This window comes from Lepidochelys kempii, chromosome 11 (assembly GCF_965140265.1).
Source record: "Lepidochelys kempii isolate rLepKem1 chromosome 11, rLepKem1.hap2, whole genome shotgun sequence".
Lineage (NCBI taxonomy): Eukaryota > Metazoa > Chordata > Testudines > Cheloniidae > Lepidochelys > Lepidochelys kempii.
In genome coordinates, this window is record NC_133266.1 from 32,371,783 (window position 1) to 32,393,351 (window position 21,569).

Here is a 21,569-nt window from a genome sequence, read left to right on the forward strand (position 1 = left end):
CCCACAGCAGACACACTTGTTTCAGTTTTAGCAGATGTCATGGATTTAATGGACAAATGAGTCACTCCTAGTGACGGTCAACTTTAGCTCAGGACTGGGGTAGTTAATACCATCACTGTCTGGACTGTACCTCTTTGGGAGAGATAAAGAGAGGACTCTGGTCTCCAAGCATGTCAACCTAGCACCTTTCAACAGTTCTACACTCAAACAAATTATTGGTAGCTTCCAACAAATAAAAAATATTCTTGTATAATAAAATGCGTAACATAATTATGTATGAACTATTCTGTGGATTTGTAACATACTGTAACTGGTTACTGTACATCAGTTAAAAACTTTAATAAATAGAGGAGTTAAGCAAGGCTTGATCCTGCACAGTGTTGAGACCCTCTGACTCCACTCTAGGAAAGCACTTAAGTAGGAGCTTAACTTTAAAAGTATGTGATTAGTCTCACTAACTTTGTACCTATAACCTTGATAGATATGAGCTTATTAGCACTAAATTGTAACTAAATAGCTATTAATTTTGAGTAAAAAAGAAAATTATTGCTATACATACCTAAGACATCAGCTAGTGAAATAAGCCAAAGCTTGATCTGGTTATCCTGACCACAAGATGCCATTCGGAAATATCTGGATCCTTGTTCTCCATCTGATAAAATGAAAATGTTTTAAAGGGGACCAGAAGCACCGAAAAGAACATGACAGACCAGTACACTAGGTTACAATTCTAACATTTCAATTTGAAAATTAGCTTCCACATTCCTAATACCTTTTTAAAGGGTTGATAAAATAATTATACAAATTAATGTTATGATTTTGCAATCAAGTTAAATCATATAGCAGATATCATATTTAAATGTTGTTTCATGAATAATACAGGTGGAAGAAATCCAAAACTGAGCAGTTGTGACAATAAAAATGAGATAGCAGGCAAAGCTAAAGACTACCACCAGCCATACAAGATAGTTTAATTTCTCCCTGAGGGCTCCCCTCTGCACCTCCCAGGCCGAGTGGAGCTACAATGCAGGAAAGCATCTGCACATTATTTAAAGTTTTTAAAAAGTCTTTTTTTGTGATGTTATGACTACAAAAAAGAGTGGCTTCCATGTGTATTTGATCTGATTTATTTGTAAAGGATTTAAAAGTCCTACAGAAAATATATTAAAAAAACAAAAACAAAACAACCCTCCACCAAAAGTCACAAAACAGGAAACTGCAACGGTTTTATGAACATTTTTATTTTCAAGGATTAATATATATTATTTCATTTAGAGTAGGCCCAAATTTATAATTCACACACTAAAAACAATTTCCGTTCCAATTTTACAGCAACGACTTAAGTGTAGAAAGCCTTTTCTAAGACTTCGTAACTTCTACAATATATGCCACACATAAACTAACAAATTATATTGTTATTAGGTAAATACTATGCGGTATAATCATAATTAAATCTAATACACAATCATCAAATAAATGACTAAAGCACCAGACAGATTAGGGCACTGGACCAGATGACCGATCGAGGTCCTTTCAGTTCTACACTTCTATGATAATCTAAGTTAAATATCTACCTAAGAAGGATACCATACGACAAGGGGACCAGGAAAAGCATGGTCCTTACAGACAGAAATTTCGATTTTCAAATTAAATGTACAGTGAATACAAAGAAGTAAAACCATTAACCAGATCTCACATTTTTTCTAGTGTGCTTATTCACAAAATTCAGTAATTCACAAAGGGCCTACCAGTCATTAGTAAAAATTAGCAAGCTTCTGCTGTATTTGAAAAAGGTGATTTATATAGAAGTTAGAGCTCTAGAAACAGATTCTACTGCCAATTTACTGTGATGATACAATTTTGTGACAAACCTGGCAATACAAAACTGTGGGGATGTTTTTTGTTTTTCCAAAAGATACTCTGTACATTCATAGTTGCCAGTCTTGTTTTCTTTAGTTTTTGTTTCTCCTTCCTCCTACTACTCAAATTATTGACTACTTGAAGATAGGTTGATCAAAATGGATAATAAAGGTTGTTTCTTTTTCGTGTTGGATGAAGCCAGAGAGCCTTAAAACGTTGTATGCATGTTCTCTCCAGGTCAGCAGTTCTCAAACTTTAAAACCTAATGTACACATGTAAAATTCAAGAATACTTCACATATTTTCATAACTAATCAATTTAGTTACGTGTTCATATTCCTATAAATGAACCTATGTACCAACTGACTGCAAACCCAGTACCAATTTGAGAAAAGCTGCTCTAGTTATTACAGATAAGAGATAATTAAAACAGTGCACATGAAAGAAGTTTGCTCTTTTAAAATATACAATGCCAATGAGTGCATTCCATTTCTAAGTATTCTAAGATTTTGAGCAGTGCGTGAGGCAGTTGTAACGGTATGATAAAACTGCTCCTAAAACCTAAGAAGCGATCAGCACTGACTGAGGGCTTGGTAGCAAATTTGTTTTAAATACTGTATATAACTGCTAATCTGCACATTAAAAAATAATGGGCCAAACTCATCATTAGTGTTTGAATAGGTAACTCCAACAACGTAAGTGGGAGCTATATTGGAGGGTGGAACTCTGCCTTTAGCTAGTTAATTTGTCTACTGAAGGTGCTGAATGCAGTCCAGTTTGGATGGCTGAAAAATCTAAAAAAAAGGTCACGCTCCTTTACTGACTCTGGAAATACCTGTCTCCTTGGCAACTGTTATATTATTTGTGTTATTTTAATCTTTAAAACTTTGTGCCTCATTTAAGATGTCTCACTTTTTCATAAATTTTAATTTTGTATAAATCTTTCACACATAATTTGACATAAACCTTGACATTTCAAAACCAATCTGTATGCAATGGGTTTTGGGAGTAAAAACCTACATTTGAAAATCCAAAAATTCAAGAGAAGGAAATTTGAAGCATATGTTTATAACTTCTAAATGGTACCAAGCCTAACGGCTTTCTCCTGCCCTTATGCAAGCCTTGTTTAATACAGATTTTCATGTGATATTAATTAAAAATGGCACTTTTACTGGACAGTTAACAATGCAATGACAGTATGCATGTCTCCAAATTTGGTCTGTTTTCCCAGGAGAATGGCTGGGTACAGCTCTGGGGAGGCGTGAAGGAGTGATACCTGTGTATATGTATAAGACTGTGGAGAACGTAGAAAAATCAGAGAAGTGACCCCAGACAACCAAATTACATTTATTCCTTTGCCCAACTTTGTTTTACATTTTGGAAAAACTAGATGAAACTTTCTCCTATAGAGCCTTATTATGTATTCCCATGACCTACATAGCAGCTAAACTCCTGCTCTGAATTAAACCCGACACACCCCAATCAGTAAGTCAGAACAAAATTTAATTCTAGTTCTCCATAATAATGGAAGCATATCTAGGGTAATCTGTCACACAGAAATAAAGATATTCTTGACCAGTTCTCATTAGAACTGGGTCCAAATCACAACCTCAGATCCAAAATCCACGAACTGTGCGTAAACTCAGATGCAGTTTTGAACTTTGCAGCTTTCCTCTATCTGTACAATGGGCTGACCCAAAGCCTTGGATCCAAACATCTTAAAGACAAGTTTTGCATAGGATCTAATCTTTGCAGTTTGGGCCTAGGATTATTTTCCTATTAGGTACAATCAGACAATGGGCCAGATCCTCAATCTGGTTTATGGCCCCTTGGCTCCACTTAGATGGCATAAATGGGTTGCAAATGTCCAGCAGAGAATTCCCTGTTGATGAGTATTCCCTGCTTGGTGCTGCAGTTGGGTCTTGCTACCTCCCTCCTCTTTGCCACAGTAATCCTCCATCAGCACAGAATCTTTTAAATACCCTGTGACAAAGGTACAATACATTGCTCCCCACCAGATTTTCTAAGCACGGACAGGGACAGGGCCGGTCCTGGGAATCACAAATCCAAAACAGGGCTCTCTGAGGCCTCCCCCTCCATCTCCCATGTTGTGTGAAGATATCGTGCAGGAAAGAATCTGTCCCATATTTTAACTCTTATTGTTTCTGTCTCTTCTGTGCTATACAAACGTCCAAAGGCTCGAATCTGCAATGTGTTAAGTACACTGGCTCTGATCCAGCAAAGAATGTGCTTAAGTCATTTGCTGGATTGGGGCCAGAACACACTTTGAAGGCTCAAACCCTAAAGCAGGAGCAGTTATTGAGGAGGGGAGAAACATTCATAATCTTTGTTTTAAAAACAGTACATAACGGTCAGTGGCCTGCCCTCCCCAAATATCAAGAAATCCAGTCAGTGAAACACCACATCAGAAACCCAATAACTGTACAAACCACAACTGCTGATGTGGGGAAGGGAGTGCTCCCCATCACATTTCCCTCAATAGTGATCATAAACAAGTGCCTTATACAATGCTTGCAGAAGCCTTATCTTCACTAGATAAAAAAGGTGTGTTCTTTACCCTGTTCTTTACCCTAGCTAACATGAGTTAAGTCCAAGTAAACAGAAGGCAGTTTGAGGGACTTTAGGCTCCCCCTCGGTCTTCAACTCGGAATGCTAATTTGTGTTAATGCTACAAACTTCCTTTTCTTCACTAGAATTTTACCTCATATTATTAACGTTACCTCATGTTAGCTAGCATGTTAAGAACACATCTCTTTTCCTAGATTAAGTCTTCACTGCCAAACCAGGTGTTGGGTTTTTTGTTTTGTTTACAGTAATATAACTAATATAGATAAGCTATCTCATTTAAAAAAAAAACACATTTGGGGGGCAGTGAAGACATAGTCCCAGCAAAAACAAGGCCATACTAAACTCTGTCTTGACGTGAAGGGGTGGCCCACAATTTTATATGATGTCACAGCCTTATAAAGAGATATTAAGTTTTGTTTGTCAAGCACTTTGGGATTCCCGAGAATATGAAAGGAGTTGTGAAAAACAACTGTATTCTATCAAATCCCCAGGGAAATAACACCTTTATTCTCCATCAATAAATTGTAACGAAAAGAAAGCACTTAAAATGAGAATGTATAGAACAAATTATGCACACTTTTCGTTTTACAGATCAGTAACAACATTGCTACTAACTCTGTTTTCAGCATGTTTTTCTAGTAGCTTTTGGGATTCATTTTCAATATTCCTTTTTCCACTACTGAGATTTTTAAAGCTAGAATGCTTGACTTTAAATAGAAACAAAAGCATACAGCTCTCTATCCTGCAATTGCAGGTTAACTACACAATTCTTACCATGATGAGAAGGAAGAGCTATTTATAAAGTGGATTCAATTCCAAGAAGCCAATTAGTAAACAACTACAGGGAAGTGAGATCATAGATTATCAGGGTTGGAAGGGACTTCAGGAGGTGATCTAGTCCAACCCCCTGCTCAAAGCAGGACCAATCCCCAACTAAAATCATCCCAGCCAGGGCTTTGTCAAGCCTGATCTTAAAAAAAAAAAAAAAAAAAAAAAGATTTGATGTACTTGGCAGGATGGAAACAGAAGAATGGCTTTTAGTAGTTTTCCCAAATGAGAAGAAAACCATCTACAGTGCATCACTGTCAGAATGAAAAGAAAGAAACTATAATGATAACGTATGTCACAGAAATAGACAACTTGGAAAAAAAATCAAAATTAAATCTAAATCAACAGAAATAGAGATTCAACACAAGATTCTAGAGGAGAAAAGAAAAGTGCTGAATTGTAGAAATCCTAAACCACAATGTAAGCTTTTAAACCATATATTTTATACAAAAAGAAAAGGAGTACTTGTGGCACCTTAGAGACTAACCAATTTATTTGAGCATGAGCTTTCGTGAGCTACAGCTCACTTCATCAGATGTTTACCGTGGAAACTGCAGCAGACTTTATATACACACAGAAATCATGAAACAATACCTCCTCCCACCCCACTGTCCTGCTGGGTGGGAGGAGGTATTGTTTCATGATTTCTGTGTGTATATAAAGTCTGCTGCAGTTTCCACGGTAAACATCTGATGAAGTGAGCTGTAGCTCACGAAAGCTCATGCTCAAATAAATTGGTTAGTCTCTAAGGTGCCACAAGTACTCCTTTTCTTTTTGCGAATACAGACTAACACGGCTGTTCCTCTGAAACCTGTCATATTTTATACACTAACTTGTGGAAAAAACAACCTCCCACTTAACACAGCTGATTATTTAAATATAACAAAAGAAGTACAATTTATCAAATCAAACCTTATTTTTTCCAGAGCAATTAAAATCTATATCTTCTGGGAAAAGAAGTGTTAAGATTCTAATTAACCATAACTAAATCCAATTTAAAGAAAATAGCAGAGTCATCTGTTATGAATAGCCTAATGGGTAAAGAATAATCAGAAACTTTGGTTTCATAGGTTGTTCTTTGAATTAGAAAGGTGAAGAAACCCAGTTTAAAAAAAGATTTTCTTTTCATTGTACTGGTAAGCACTGCTTTTATGAGCTTTGCAACCTTTTAAAGGCTGTTAGTAATACTGAAAGTTTCAACTATTAGCAAGAAAACTGAGGAAAAAAATAAGATTCCAATAACATTTCATTTAAAAAAAAATTACAATCAGTTTTCAAACTAAACCATTGGGACCAGCCAAAAAACAAAACAAAACGAAACCCTGTACGCTCATGCAGGGAAATGCACATTTTCTTGTCCATTTCTCTCTTACAAGGCAGAACTAACAGGAGGCAGCATTACTGGTGACACAACTTTTAAATCTACGAAGTAATCTTTGGAATATTTTCTTTCCAAAACCATGATCCACTTTAGGGGAAAGGAAATCACAGAAGCAAGGGTGTAAGTAATTCTTAGTTCATAACTGAATTTTCTGGGATTCTTTCCCCTGTTTAGAGATTTTATTTAAACATCAAAACCCTTCTTATATTATGACAGAATAATTCAGTACTGTCCCTCACAACTTGGAAATTATTCCCCTTATTACTGCGCACCTTTCAGTGGACACACACTTGATAGATTTGGTATTATCAATCGCTAACTTTTCACTCAGGAGCATGTGATCACTTTCTGCTTTCTCAAATTTTTCTTGTCTCTCTGCAGCAGGTGATAGTAAGAGCTTTCTGTAATATATTATCCTTAACTGTAACCAATGCTGTTCGGTAGTATGAAACATGCTTACTGTAGAATTATTATTTTTTGGCATTTTTAAGAATTTCCAATGGATACTTCACTAAAACAGGTTTCAGAGTAGCAGCTGCGTTAGTCTGTATCCGCAAAAAGGACTATTTGTGGTACCTTTGAGACTAACAAATTTATTTGAGCATAAGCTTTCGTGAGCTACAGCTCACTTGAAATCATGGTGGAATTCCTCAAGGGTTTCTTTTCCATGGGTCCAGATGAAGAAGATATCATCAGTGTAGCACAAGTAGAGTTGGGGCACTAGGGGACGAGAGCTGAGGAAGCGTTGTTCTAAGTCAGCCATAAAAATGTTGGCATACTGTGGGGCCATGCGGGTACCCATAGCAGTGCCGCTGATCTGAAGGTATACATTGTCCCCAAATGTGCAACAGTTATGGGTGAGAACAAAGTCACAAAGTTCAGCCACCAGGTTTGCCGTGACATTATCAGGGATACTGTTCTTGACGGCTTGTAGTCCATCTTTGTGTGGAATGTTGGTGTAGAGGGCTTCTACATCCAAAGCCCGTTGCCAACTGTGCCCACATATCTATTCAGGGGACACCATCATAGGGCCTAATCACATCAGCCATACTATCAGAGGCTTGTTCACCTGCACATCTACCAATGTGACATATGCCACCATGTGCCAGCAATACCCCTCTGCCATGTACATTGGCCAAACCGGACAGTCTCTACGTAAAAGAATAAATGGACACAAATCAGACATCAAGAATTAGAACATTCAAAAACCAGATGGAGAACACTTCAATCTCTCTGGTCACTCGATTACAGACATAAAAGTCGCAATTCTTCAACAAAAAAACTTCAAAAACAGACTCCAACGAGAGACTGCTGAATTGGAATTCATTTGCAAACTGGACACCATTAAATTAGGCTTGACTAAAGACTGGGAGTGGATGTGTCATTACACAAAGTAAAACTATTTCCCCATGTTTATTTTTCCCCCCCTACTGTTCCTCATACATTCTTGTCAACTGCTGGAAATGGCCCACCTTGATTATCACTACAAAAGGTTTTTTTTCTCTCCTGCTGGTAATAGTCACTGAAACTAGGGCTCCTGTTTCATGCTATGGCCTCCCACAAAATCAAGTTATTATTTATGGGGTTTTCTAGCTCTTTATGAAATATGTTAGCCTTTCAACCTGCCAGATACTTTTGAACTTAACAGCTTCACACCTTTGTCATTCTTCTGGATTCTCCTTCATTTCTATTTGTACAGTTCTGCTGGTTAGGTAACTACTGTTATCTCTGCTGTACAAATTCAATGCTTACACAACTACACCACACATCTCTTCACAGCCATCCCTCATAAATTCTGCAATGAATCCTGGTTTGATGTAGGATATGAAAAATCTACTTGCTTAAGGCAAGTACAAAGCTTTCCCTGACAAGTGTAGAAGCTGAAGATATCAATTTCTGTAGAACTTAAATTTTCATTTATAAATAAAAGTTAAATTTCTAGCTACTGCCATTCCAAAGATAACCTTCCAAATGTGAACGGAATGAAAATCAGTGTAGTGTTGTCTTTCTCAGGGCTGGACCAAGGCACAGGCAGTGTAGGCCCATGCCCAGGGCAACAGCTCCTGCAATTATGTCAGCATCTCAGATTTCATTTTTTTTAAGAAGTTTCTAGCCCTCTTGGTTGTGAGCAAAAGCCTGAAAATATGAACACAGCATAATAGATGTAGTGGTGTCTGCCTAAATCTGTAGACAGCCTGACATAATAGCGCTAAGAAGTTTGAATGGCCCCACATATTTCAATGGGGTGTTAACTATAGGACTCGTTATGCGACCAACAATACCCCAGTAAAGAAATGCATGTGTGGCAGGAGTAGTTGTCTTAGCCTATTCACCACCCCAATGGGAGCATCCTGGCTGCAGGAATAAGCACCAGAGAGGAGGGGCCTGCCAGCTGCCACCTCTGCCTCTCTTTAAATGAAGATGAGGACCACTGTCACTTCAAGCAGAGGGTCCGGCCACAGTGCATCCTACACTGTGTTGTGTCTATGGCCCTGAAAAAACTTAATCCAGTTCTGCTCTGACTCTGCAGACAGACATTACCAAATGCCAAGCAACAGCAGAGTGAAAACAACAAGACTGGTCAATATCACCGCTGTTATTCAGAACTTGGAGAAAACAGTGAAACTGTCAAGAATGAGAGGGCAGGACTGACCTAGGAGAGAAGGACTTAAAAGCCAGGTGTTAAGTGACCAAGAGGAGCTAGCGAACAAGGGGCAGCAAACAGAGGAGTTTGAGAGGGAGTTTGTAGGAGGGAGAAAGAATAAAATCAGCATGATTTGGAAAGGCTGCCTCCCCAATGCCAACACTGCTCCTGGAGCCTTCACCTGCATCTATATGGAGACAGAGACTCTGACCATGGATTCCCCTACCCAGATCCTGGGCGTGGATTCACAGGGATTGCAGGCTGCATTTCCCTGTCACAGAAAGCCAGGCTGGGAAGACCATCCTGCATGAAAGGTGTCTATTGGTAGAATCTCTCAGGGAGCAGGTGGGAGAGCTACAGGAGCAGATGGCTAGGCTGAGGAGCATCCATGAAAATGAAAAATTCATTGAAAACATGCATATGGAGACTTCAAGGTTGAGGAACTAATCCAGCTGGAGAGGACTGCAGATGAACGACGAAACAGCTCCTTCAAACGGAGGAAGCTGGCTGCTGGTTACCTCTGGCAGCAGGCAATGCACCACCCCTACTCCAAACCCATTGTCAATAAAGATGAAAAACTGGTATGCTGCCCTGGTCCTGAGGGATGAGGAATGTCCCTCAAAGATGGTGGTGGTGCAGTCATTCACCCTCATGGCTGGGAGGACTGCAGCCATCGCTCTCAAGAGAAAACGAAAGGTGATGGTGGTTGGTGACTCTAAGGAGGATGGAGACATCCATCTGCCTGCCTGACCTGGCATCCCAGAAAATTATTTCCTGGGTATCTGGCTGGTGAATCTTGCCCATATGCTCAGGGTTTAGCTGATTGCCATATTTGGGGTCGGGAAGGAATTTTCCTCCAGGGCAGATTGGAAGAGGCCCTGGAGGTTTTTCGCCTTCCTCTGTAGCATGGGGCACGGGTCACTTGCTGGAGGATTCTCTGCTCCTTGAAGTCTTTAAACCACGATTTGAGGACTTCAATAGCTCAGACATAGGTGAGAGGTTTTTCGCAGGAGTGGGTGGGTGAGATTCCGTGGCCTGCATTGTGCAGAAGATCGGACTAGATTATGATAATGGTCCCTTCTGACCTTAGTATCTATGAATCCTAGGAGGTGTGCTGCCTGCCAGGGCCCTGTATCTGAGACATTATGGAAGGACTGCCAAGGATCATCAGGCCCTCTGACTACTACCCCATGCTGCTCATCCACGTGGGCACTAATGATACTATGAGGGATGACCCTGAGCAAATCAGAAATGACGACCGGGCTCTGGGAGTGAGGGTGAAGAAACTGGGGGCACAAGTGGTGTTCTCATCAATCCTTCAAGTCAAGGGGAGGGGCCCAGGCAGAGAGATACACCCTGGAGGTGAATACATGTCTACACAGATGGTGGTGCCCAGAGGGCTTTGGCTTCCTTGACCATGGGTTGCTATTCCGAGAAGAGGGACTGCTGAGCAGAGATGGGGTCCACCTATCAAAGAAGGGGGAAAGTATCTTCAAATACAGTCCAGCTAACCAATTGAGGTGAGCTTTAAACTAGGTTGCACAGGAAACAAAACCCCACAGTTAAGTCCAAAACATGACGACCTGGGTGAAGGGTCAAAATCTGGGGGAAACATGGGCAATCATGGCAGGGACAAAGGAGATACAAGTGGGAATACAGAGGAGAACTATAATGAACATCTAAGATGTCTGTATACTAATGCAAGAAGTATGGGGAATAAACAGAAAGAACTAGAAATACTAGTGAATAATCACAATTATGACATAACTGGCACCACAGAAGCTTGGTGGGATAATTCACCTGACTGGAATATCAGTATAGAAGGGTACAGCTTGCTCAGGGAAGGACAGGCAGGGAAAAGCGGGAGGAGGTGTATACACCTGCACTGAGGTTGAGATAGAAGTGGTAGGCAGACTTGTTGAAAATATCCGGGAAAGGATAAAACGGGCAAAAAAGCCAAGAGTGATGTCATGGTAAGAGTTTACTTTAAGCCTCCTCACAAGAAAGAAGAGGTGAATGAAGCTTTTTTTAAAAAACAAAACAAAAACAAAAAACTTACAAAATAATCCAAAACAGGACTTGGTGATGATGGGGGACTTCAACTACCCAGACACCTGTTTGGAAGTAATACAGCAGAGCACAGATTATCCAACAAGTTCTTGGAATGCAGTGGAGACAACTTCTTTATTACAGAAGGTGGGAGAAAGGAACCAGTGAAAAGGCTATTCTAGATTTGATTCTGAAAACAAGGAGGAACTGGCTGAAGGTGGGAGGCATCTTGGATGAAAGTGATCATGAAATAATAAGAACTCACGGACGACAGGAGAGATCCCAGAGGACTGGAAAAGGACAAATAAAATACCTATTTATAAAAAAGGGAATAAGTGCAATCCTGACCAGGAAGTTTAACTTTGGTACCCAGAAAGATAATGAAGCAAATAATCAATCGATTTGTCATCACCTAGAAGTAAATAGGGTGACAAGTAACAGTCAACATGGATTTGTCAAAAACAAATCAAGCCAAAGCATGCCAAACTAATATTGTTCTTTGACAGGGTAACAAGCCTTGTGGTTGGGCGGGAAGCAGTAGATGTGATTATCTCGTATTTAATAAGTCTTTTGATATTGTCTCACGTGATCTTCTCACGTAAACAAAACAGAAATATAGCTTAGATGAATCTACTATAAAGTGCTGCACAAATGGCTGGAAAAGTGTACTCAGAGAGTAGTTATCAATGGTTCACAATGAAATGGGAAGGGCATATCAAGTGGGGTCCTGCAGGGATCTGTCCAGTTCAATTCAATATCTTATAAATTATTTGGATGAATGGCACAGAGAGTACACTTATAAAGTTTGCAGATGATATGATGCCAGAAGGGGTTGCAAGCGCTTTGGAGGACAGAATTAGAATTCAAAATGTTCCTGAGGAAATGGTCTGAAATAAACAGGATAAAATTCAGTAAGGACAAATGCAAAGTACTACACTTAGGAAGGAATAATCAATTGCACATATACAACATGGGAAATAACTGCCTAGGAAGGAGTGTTCCTGAAAAGGATCAGGGCTTATAGTAAATCAAACTAAATGAGTCAACAGTGTAATACTGTTGCAAAAAAACCAAACATTATGGGATGCATTAGCAGGAGTGTTGTAAGCAAGACACAAGTAATTATTCCACTCTACTCAGTACTGTTAAGGCCTCAACTGGAATACTGTGTCCAGTTCTGGGCAACGCACTTCAGGAAAGATGTGGACAAACTTGAGAAAGTCCTGAGGAGAGCAAAAAATGATTAAATGTTGAGAAACTATGACCTATAAGGGAAGAGTGAAAAACTTGGGTTTGTTTAGTTTGCAGAAGAGAAGATTGAAGGGGAATATGATAACAGTCTTCAAGTACATAAAAGATTGTTATACAGAGAAAGGTGATAAATCGTTCTCCTTATCCACTGAGGACAGGACAAGAAGTAATGGACTTAGACTGCAGTAAGGGAGATTTAGGTAAGATATTAGGAAAAACTTACTAACTGTAAGAGTAGTCAAACACTGGGACAAATTACCGAGGGCAGTGGTTCCCAAACCTGTTCCACTGCTTATGCAGGGAAAGCCCCTGATGGACTGGGCCAGTTTGTTTACCTGACACATCCTCAGGTTCGGCCCCAACCGGCCCGGCCCACCAGGGGCTTTCCTTGCACAAGCGGTGGAACAAGTTTGGGAACCACTGACCTAGGGTGGTTGTGGAATCTCCATCACTGGAGATTTTAAAGAACAGCACTTGTCAGGAATGGTCTAGGTAATACTTAGTCCTGCCTCAATGCAGGAGATTGGACCAGATGTCCTATAATGGTTGCATCAAGTCTACACTATGTTTCTATAATGATATCACTTTCAAGGTGCTGTTTCTGCTGCTTAAAGAAAAACCGAAATGGAGGAAGGAGGATGGGATAGAGTAGCAGAAACCCTTTCTCCCTCCCTTTCTCACAGTAGCTAGAGAGGTAATAGAGAGGTAGAATAGCAGAGACTTTCCCTTCTGACAGTGGTGTCTCTAAGGAATAGGAACGATAGCAAAGATTCTCCTCCCTCAGGGCAGCCAGGAGACTCTGGCCCTGATTCAAGAAAATAATAAATGCAAAATCAACGAGACTCAAGCATCCAATTAAGTGGTTTCTTCAATCAGGGCCTCTGTAGGGCAGAGAACACAGAAAGGGCCACCTTCCTCACCCTCCCTCTGCAGCTAGAGGGCAGAGGAGCTTCAAATGTATTAGACACCTGCTAACTAGAAGCTTATATGAAAGAGGGAATCCCTTATGTGCGTTCAAGGAGAATATTCTGTTCAAAATTCCAGCACTCTGCTTTTTGGACCCACCTCTGCCCCAACTATCACACCTACCTGTACTTGGCAAGTTTAATTATCCGGCTAGTGGAAGTCTATTAATATAGACCCTAACTTAATATAATCAGCAACTGAATGATTTTATAAATATGCTGGACTACTTATTGGCTGAGCTTGCAAAGGCCTTACACTAAATTTGACAGCATTTTTCTGTTAGCCTGTCAGTATATCCATCTGTCTGTAACATGATTGTCTTTGAATGCCCCATCCAATCAATTCCAAAATTTCAGGTAATGTTCTAGGTATTAATGGCCTGAACCCTACTGATTTTGGGGAAAATTAGAAAATCAAAATGGGAGGCACACGAAGCCCCTCTTGAGCACAGCTACAGACTCAAGCACCTTTACAACTGTCTATAGATCAAACAACTGGTTGATGGCACTCATTAACACCTTCCAACATAACAATATCCATCTAATCTCGGCTCATCCTCCCAATAGAGTTTAACATGTTAGCCTGTGAATTACTTCACTCCCAGACAGAAAGAAGAATAGTGGGGAGGGAGAATGTATGGGGTTCCATGGGAGAAAGGGGCATGCACACATCCCTTGGCACGCAGGGGTGGGGGAATGGGGCACAAAGTCTTTGGAATGGAAGGGAGTTGGAAGGAGGAGGCAGAGCCCTTGGAACGGTGGAGAAGAGGAAAATGGAGGAAAGGAAGTAATGAGAATTCAGAGTCCCTGCCATGGGGGAGAAGAGGAGACACTGCTGAAGGGGGAGAGGGAAATGGGGTAACACACAAAACTCCTTCCATGAAGAAGGGGAATGGGGGAGCTTGGCATGGGAGGAAGGGGATGGGTGAGAGTTGGAGGAAGATGGAATGAAGCACAAAGAACCCTGACAGCCCTGCTCACAGCCCTGCTGTATTTCAAGGAATCCCTGTTGAGGTTACAGGGACAAACCACCCCAATGTGTCGAAAGAATAGTAAGTATGGCATGCGACCAGCTTGGCTTAATGGTGAAATCCTAGCAGATCTTAAGCATAAAAAAGAAGCTTACAAGAAGTGGAAGGTTGGACATATAACCAGGGAAGAGTATAAAAATATTGCTTGGGCATGTAGGAATGAAATTAGGAGGGCCAAATCGCACCTGGAGCTGCAGCTAGCGAGAGATGTTAAGAGTAACAAGAAGGGTTTCTTCAGGTATGTTGGCAACAAGAAGAAAGCCAAGGAAAGTGTGGGCCCCTTAATGAATGAGGGAGGCAACCTAGTGACGGAGGATGTGGAAAAAGCTAATGTACTCAATGCTTTTTTTGCCTCTGTCTTAACGAACAAGGTCAGCTCCCAGACTGCTGTGCTGGGCATAACAACATGGGGAACACATGGCCAGCCCTCTGTGGAGAAAGAGGTGGTTAGGGACTATTTAGAAAAACTGGACGTGCACAAGTCCATGGGGCCGGACGAGTTGCATCCGAGAGTGCTAAAGGAACTGGCGGCTGTGATTGCAGAGCCATTGGCCATTATCTTTGAAAACTCGTGGCGAATGGCAGAAGTCCCAGATGACTGGAAAAAGGCTAATGTAGTGCCTCTCTTTAAAAAAAGGGAAGAAGGAGGATCCTGGGAACTACAGGCCAGTAAGCCTCACTTCAGTCCCCGGAAAAATCATGGAGCAGGTCCTCAAAGAATCAATCCTGAAGCACTTACATGAGAGGAAAGTGATCAGGAACAGTCAACATGGATTCACCAAGGGAAGGTCATGCCTGACTAATCTAATCACCTTCTATGATGAGATTACTGGTTCTGTGGATGAAGGGAAAGCAGTGGATGTATTGTATCTTGACTTTAGCAAAGCTTTTGACACGGTCTCCCATAGTATTCTTGTCAGCAAGTTAAGGAAGTATGGGCTGGATGAATGCACTATAAGGTGGGTAGAAAGCTGGCTAGATTGTCGGGCTCAACGGGTAGTGATCAATGGCTCCATGTCTAGTTGGCAGCCGGTGTCAAGTGGAGTGCCCCAGGGGTCGGTCCTGGGGCCGGTTTTGTTCAATATCTTCATAAATGATCTGGAGGATGGTGTGGATTGCACTCTCAGCAAATTTGCAGATGATACTAAACTGGGAGGAGTGGTAGACACGCTGGAGGGCAGGGATAGGATACAGAGGGACCTAGACAAATTGGAGGATTGGGCCAAAAGAAATCTGATGAGGTTCAATAAGGATAAGTGCAGGGTCCTGCACTTAGGACGGAAGAACCCAATGCACAGCTACAGACTAGGGACCGAATGGCTAGGCAGCAGTTCTGCGGAAAAGGACCTAGGGGTGACAGTGGGCGAGAAGCTGGATATGAGCCAGCAGTGTGCCCTTGTTGCCAAGAAGGCCAATGGCATTTTGGGATGTATAACTAGGGGCATAGCGAGCAGATCGAGGGACGTGATCGTCCCCCTCTATTCGACATTGGTGAGGCCTCATCTGGAGTACTGTGTCCAGTTTTGGGCCCCACACTACAAGAAGGATGTGGATAAATTGGAGAGAGTCCAGTGAAGGGCAACAAAAATGATTAGGGGTCTAGAACACATGACTTATGAGGAGAGGCTGAGGGAACTGGGATTGTTTAGTCTGCAGAAGAGAAGAATGGGGGGGGCGGGGATTTGATAGCTGCTTTCAACTACCTGAGAGGTAGTTCCAGAGAGGATGGTTCTAGACTATTCTCAGTGGTGGAAGAGAACAGGACAAGGAGTAATGGTTTCAAGTTGCAGTGGGGGAGGTTTAGGTTGGATATTAGGAAAAACTTTTTCACTAGGAGGGTGGTGAAACACTGGAATGCGTTGCCTAGGGAGGTGGTGGAATCTCCTTCCTTAGAAGTTTTTAAGGTCAGGCTTGACAAAGCCCTGGCTGGGATGATTTAATTGGGTATGGGTCCTGCTTTTGAGCAGGGGGTTGGACTAGATGACCTCCTGAGGTCCCTTCCAACCCTGATATTCTATGATTCTATGACAGGGGACAGATTGTGGGTACCTGGTATGGCGGGACACTTGCTGGTCCTGGTATGACCTGGGGAGCAAGGAAGTCAGACAGAACCCCTACCATGGAGGGGAATGGAGGACATGAGGGGGTGGTGAGAACAGCGGTGTACACAGAGCCACTAGTATGGGAGGAGGGGAGAATGTGGGACCCTGCTATAGGAAGATGAGGGGGACACACAATCTCTAGCAGGAGAGAATGTGGGGGCAGTTGCAGGAAATTCCTAAAAAAATGGGGGATGGGATTGTAGCACACAGTGAGCTTTTGTGGGGGTGCAGGAAACAGAGGAATTCAAAGAACCTCTGGGGTGTGCAATAAGCTTGGTCTACACAAGCTATGAAGTGTACAACCATCTACTTAAATTCCTAGAACATTTCATCATCAACTCCAGCACAAGGGCAAATGCGGAGCACTGGGAGTAGTCTGAAACATCAAGAACACTTTCAGTTGCTATTCAGCCCCGAGCACTGATGATAAAAAAGTTATCAATAAAAGCAAGAGCGGGAGGAAAAAATAATATGAAAAAGGAATTATTTAAAATATTAAAGTAACTAACCAGAAACTGCCTGTGAAGAAAAATCACAGCAGGTGACACCAAGATCATGTCCTTTTTCATTGTACAAGCATCTCATTTTATCATCCCAAATGGTTAAATCTCCACATGATGATCCAGTGACAAAGAGATTTCCATTAGGAGAAAACGCACATGCCATCAAGGAACCATCCTTAACGCTCCCAGATCTGAAAAGCAAGAGAATAAAGGATTGAGTTTAGGGAATGTAATACTCTGAAGTTTTGATCTCTAACTGCCGTATGATATAGAAAAAATAGTGAAAAACTGAACTGTTTCTAAATATGGAGCTTAAAAAGTATAATTAAAAAGGACAGAAGATGACAAACTGTACAAACAGATGTGAAATAAGCACATATATAACATATGCACAGTGATTTACTCTCTGACCACAGAAGAAGAATAGGAGATGTTACCCCAAGGCAATATTCTGATTCAGTAATAAAATGAGCCCTGCACTAAAGCCCACCCTCATGGATTTAGTATTCCCAAGAGGAGGATACTGAGCAAATTACAACTCAGACATTTATCTAAATCAAAGATTAACATGCAACCATCACAACAGAGACTTAAATATACATAAACAGAAAATCACATTTATGAACTAGATAAGTTTCAATCTGTCAGATCTGGGTTTTACTCCTCCAAAAGCTCAAGCATAGATCCATATTATGTGTCTAAGAGACTAATATTTTCCGGTTTAGGACATGGGACCATTGCTGAACAACAGAAATGCAAGAAGAAAATGCCTGAAAGAACTGATTTCTATTTTTTTAATCTCTTTTAAACAAAGTCAGTCCGAAGGATTTTTTTTTATTTTTTTTTTTAAATTATTCTCAGCCTGAGGTTCTGTATGCCAAGTTTTAGTTAGGAACGAATTTGTACAACTCGCTTAAAAAAATATCTCTAGCAAAATAGGAGTTTATAGTGGATATGCAGGTTTGTTTTGCCTTCTTTCTAATGTCCAGCCATTAGCTCATATTTAATTAGTGGAGTGTCCCATCAACTGGCTGCACTCAGTGAGCCTACCTGATCCAAAGCCCAATGAAGTCAATGGAAAGTCTCTCATTGGCTTCCATGCTCTCTAGAACAGGCTCCAAGTTAGAAAATGGTGGACCACAAGCAACAATTCTATCCCGTGAGACAAAATTCAGTTTACCCATCTATTCAGTATGGATTACTGTATTGTGGGATAGTTGGTGGTTTTCTTTTGTGGATTACAGTTTTAATTATTTTCAGAAGTGCCAAGAGTTAGGCATCTCTTGTGGTTTTACAAATATAAATTAATCAATCAAATGGCTCTTCTCTCTCTCTAAACACAGACATAAGAGCTACACTAAGCTATTCTTACCTAAAAGGAACACTTGTGTGTGTGTGTGTGTATATATATATATATATACACACATATATATATATACACATATATATATATATACACACACACACACACACACACACATCTCTTCCTACTGTATCCTCCACTGCATGCATCCGATGAAGTGGGTTTTAGCCCACAAAAGCTAACGCTCAAAAGATTTGTTAGTCTCTAAGGTGCCACAAGTACTCCTCATTCTTTTTACTCCTACAGTCTAACATGGCTACCACTCTGAAACCTTTTTCCATATTATATCCTTAACCGTAGCATCATGAATACTAACACAAATACACTCCCCCCCCCCACCTCTTTATAACTGCCATTCACTTTTCTCAATGCCAGCTAAAACTGAGACACCCTTCTTTCCTCCAGGAAAAGATCTAGTCAACTGTTTCTTTGCAAATGCTTATGTCACTTACTGGATCTTTTCTGAGGGACAGTAACTTAGCCATAACAATGGATACAAATCAGTTACACATACAGCATTCAAAGTGTGGTAATTTAAAGGTAAAGCAAACAGTTGATAAAAGACAGTTACCTTTTTCGTAACTGGTGTTCTTCAAGATGTGTTGCTCACGTCCATTCATGTTACGTGTGACTGCTCGCCACATACACCGGTGCCGGAAGTTTTTCCCTCAGCAGTATCCATAGGGGAGCAGCTCTGGTGCCCTCCGCATGGCCTGGTATAAGGGGCACCACCGGCTCCCCCCACCCTCAGTTCCTTCTTGCCAGGAACTCCGACAGTGGGTCATGGAATGGACGTGAGCAATGTATCTCGAAGAACACCAGTTATGAAAAAGGTAACTGCTTGCTCATGTCCATTCATGTTAGGTGACTCCCAAGCAGTACCACCAGAGGCGGATAGAAGTTCATGGACGTGAAGACTGTAACACAGCTCTGCCAAACCCAGTGTCATCTCTGGCCTGCTGGGTGATGGCATAGTGTGGCGTGTTCGTATGCACCGAAGACCACGTCGCGGCCCTGCAAAAGTCCTGGATAGGAAGGTGTGCCAGGAAGGCCACTGAGAACGCTTGAGCTCTAGTTGAGTGGTCCTTCAGAATAGGCGGCCGCTGGACCCATGCCTGCACATAACAGGACTGGATGCAGGAAGTAATCCAGTTGGAGATCTTCTGAGAGGACACTGGCAGGCTCTTAATCCTATCCACTGCTGTGATGAAGAGCTGGGTTGACCTGTGAAAGGGTTTGGTACGTTCCACGTAGAACGCCAAGGCACGCAGAACATCCAGGGTGTGCAACTGCCTCTCCTCAGCAGACAAGTGCAGCTTAGGACAGAACACCAGGAAACAAATGTCCTGATTGACATGGAAAGAGGACACCACCTTTGGCAGAAAGGTTGGATGGGGTCGCAGATGAACCTTGTCCTTGAAGAATACCGTATACGGTGACTCCACGGTCAGGGCTTTCAACTCTGACACTCGTCTGGCTAATGTAAATGCTACAACTTTCCACAACAGGTAGGAGAGGGGACAAGAGCCCATAGGCTCGAAGGGCAGGCATGTGAGCCTGGCGAGGATCAGATTGAGGTCCCATTGAGGGACCGGGTTCCGAACCAGTGGGAAGAGCCTCTCCAGATCCTTTAGGAACCTGACCGACATTTAGTGCGAGAAGACCGATTTCCCCTGTACGCTTGGATGAAAAGCCAAGATGGCCGCTAGATGCACCTTAATCGAAGACAGGGCTCGGCCCTGGTTCTTTAGGTGGAGCAGGTAGTCTAGGATAGACTGCAAGGGTGAATGCATCTGGGAGATGCTATGTTCCGATGCCCAGTAGGAGAACCTCTTCCACTTTGTCAGGTAAGTCACTCTAGTGGAAGGCTTTCTACTCTCCAGGCTGTACTTGATCAGAGCAGCTCCGTTCCTCTGGATTCAGCCACATAGCATCCACGCCGCGAGGTGGAGGAAGGCAAGGCTTAGCAGTAGACGGGCTGTGATCCTGCGACAGGAGGTCCAGGCAGTTGGGGAGCGACCAGGGGGCAGCTACTGCCAGATCCATCAGTGTGGTGAAACAGTGTTGACCCGGCCATGCCAGGACAATCATGATGACCCGTGCTCTGTCCCTCTTGATCTTTGAGAGGGCCCTACTGATTAGCGGAATCAGTGGGAATGTGTACATCAGGTCTCCTGACCACGACAGGAGCAGAACTGATAACACTTCCTGTTCCATATGGTGGCAAATAAGTCCACTCGGGGAGTTCCCCACCTCTAGAAGAGCATCTGGACCACCTCCGGATGGAACGACCACTCATAATGAGAGATGAAGGACCTGCTAAGGCGATTCACAAGTGTATTCTTCATGCCAGGGAGGTGGTAGGCCTCCAGGTGGATTGCATGCTGGATGCGGAAGTCCCACAGACAGAACGCCTCTTGGCAGAGAGCTGACGAGCACGCTCCCCCTTGCCTGTTGATGCAGAACATCAAGGCCATGTTGTTCGTCAGCACCCATACCACTTTGCCCATGAGGTGCAGCAGGAAGACCCCAGAGGCCAATCAGACTGCCGTGAGCTCTTTGACGTTTATGTGCAATGCCAGCTCCTCTGGGGACCATGTCCCTTGGGTCCGCATCTTGCCAAGGTGTGCCCCCCAGGCAAGGTTGGAGGCATCGGAAATCAGGGAGACCAAGGGGCATGGATTGTCTAATGGTACTCCACGTAAGACTGCGCTCAATCAACCACCTCAGAGAAGTAAGTAACTTTGGTGGAATTGTGATGACCCTTCTAGGTGATCTTTGGATGGGGAACAGACTGTTGTAGGCCAGTGCTGGAGGGGCCGCAGCCTGAACCTCGCGTGGAGAGCAACATAAGTTCACACTGCCATGTGGCCTAGTAGCAGACCCAGGCCGTGGTGAGAGGGAACACAGAGTCTGGTGAGGAGATTCACCATATGCCGGAACCTGTCTTGTAGCAGAAAGGCTCTTGAACAGATGGAGTCGAGTACTGCTCCGATGAACTCTA

General features: G+C 42.3%; 1 protein-coding gene across 5 annotated transcripts in view; it reads right to left on the minus strand.

The window, feature by feature from the left end:
• Positions 1 to 21,569, minus strand: part of WDSUB1 (WD repeat, sterile alpha motif and U-box domain containing 1) — a 70,841-nt gene that overhangs the window by 40,708 nt on the left and 8,564 nt on the right. For all 5 annotated transcript variants that reach the window (XR_012154266.1, XM_073305555.1, XM_073305556.1 and 2 more), the window contains exons 3-4: positions 17,209 to 17,393; positions 560 to 652 (exon numbers count right to left, since the gene is read on the minus strand). Coding sequence is in view for 4 of the 5 variants with exons in the window: in XM_073305555.1 (XP_073161656.1) it covers positions 560 to 652; positions 17,209 to 17,393 (278 nt within the window). In the remaining variant the exon portion in view is untranslated. The remainder of the gene's footprint in view (positions 1 to 559; positions 653 to 17,208; positions 17,394 to 21,569) is intronic.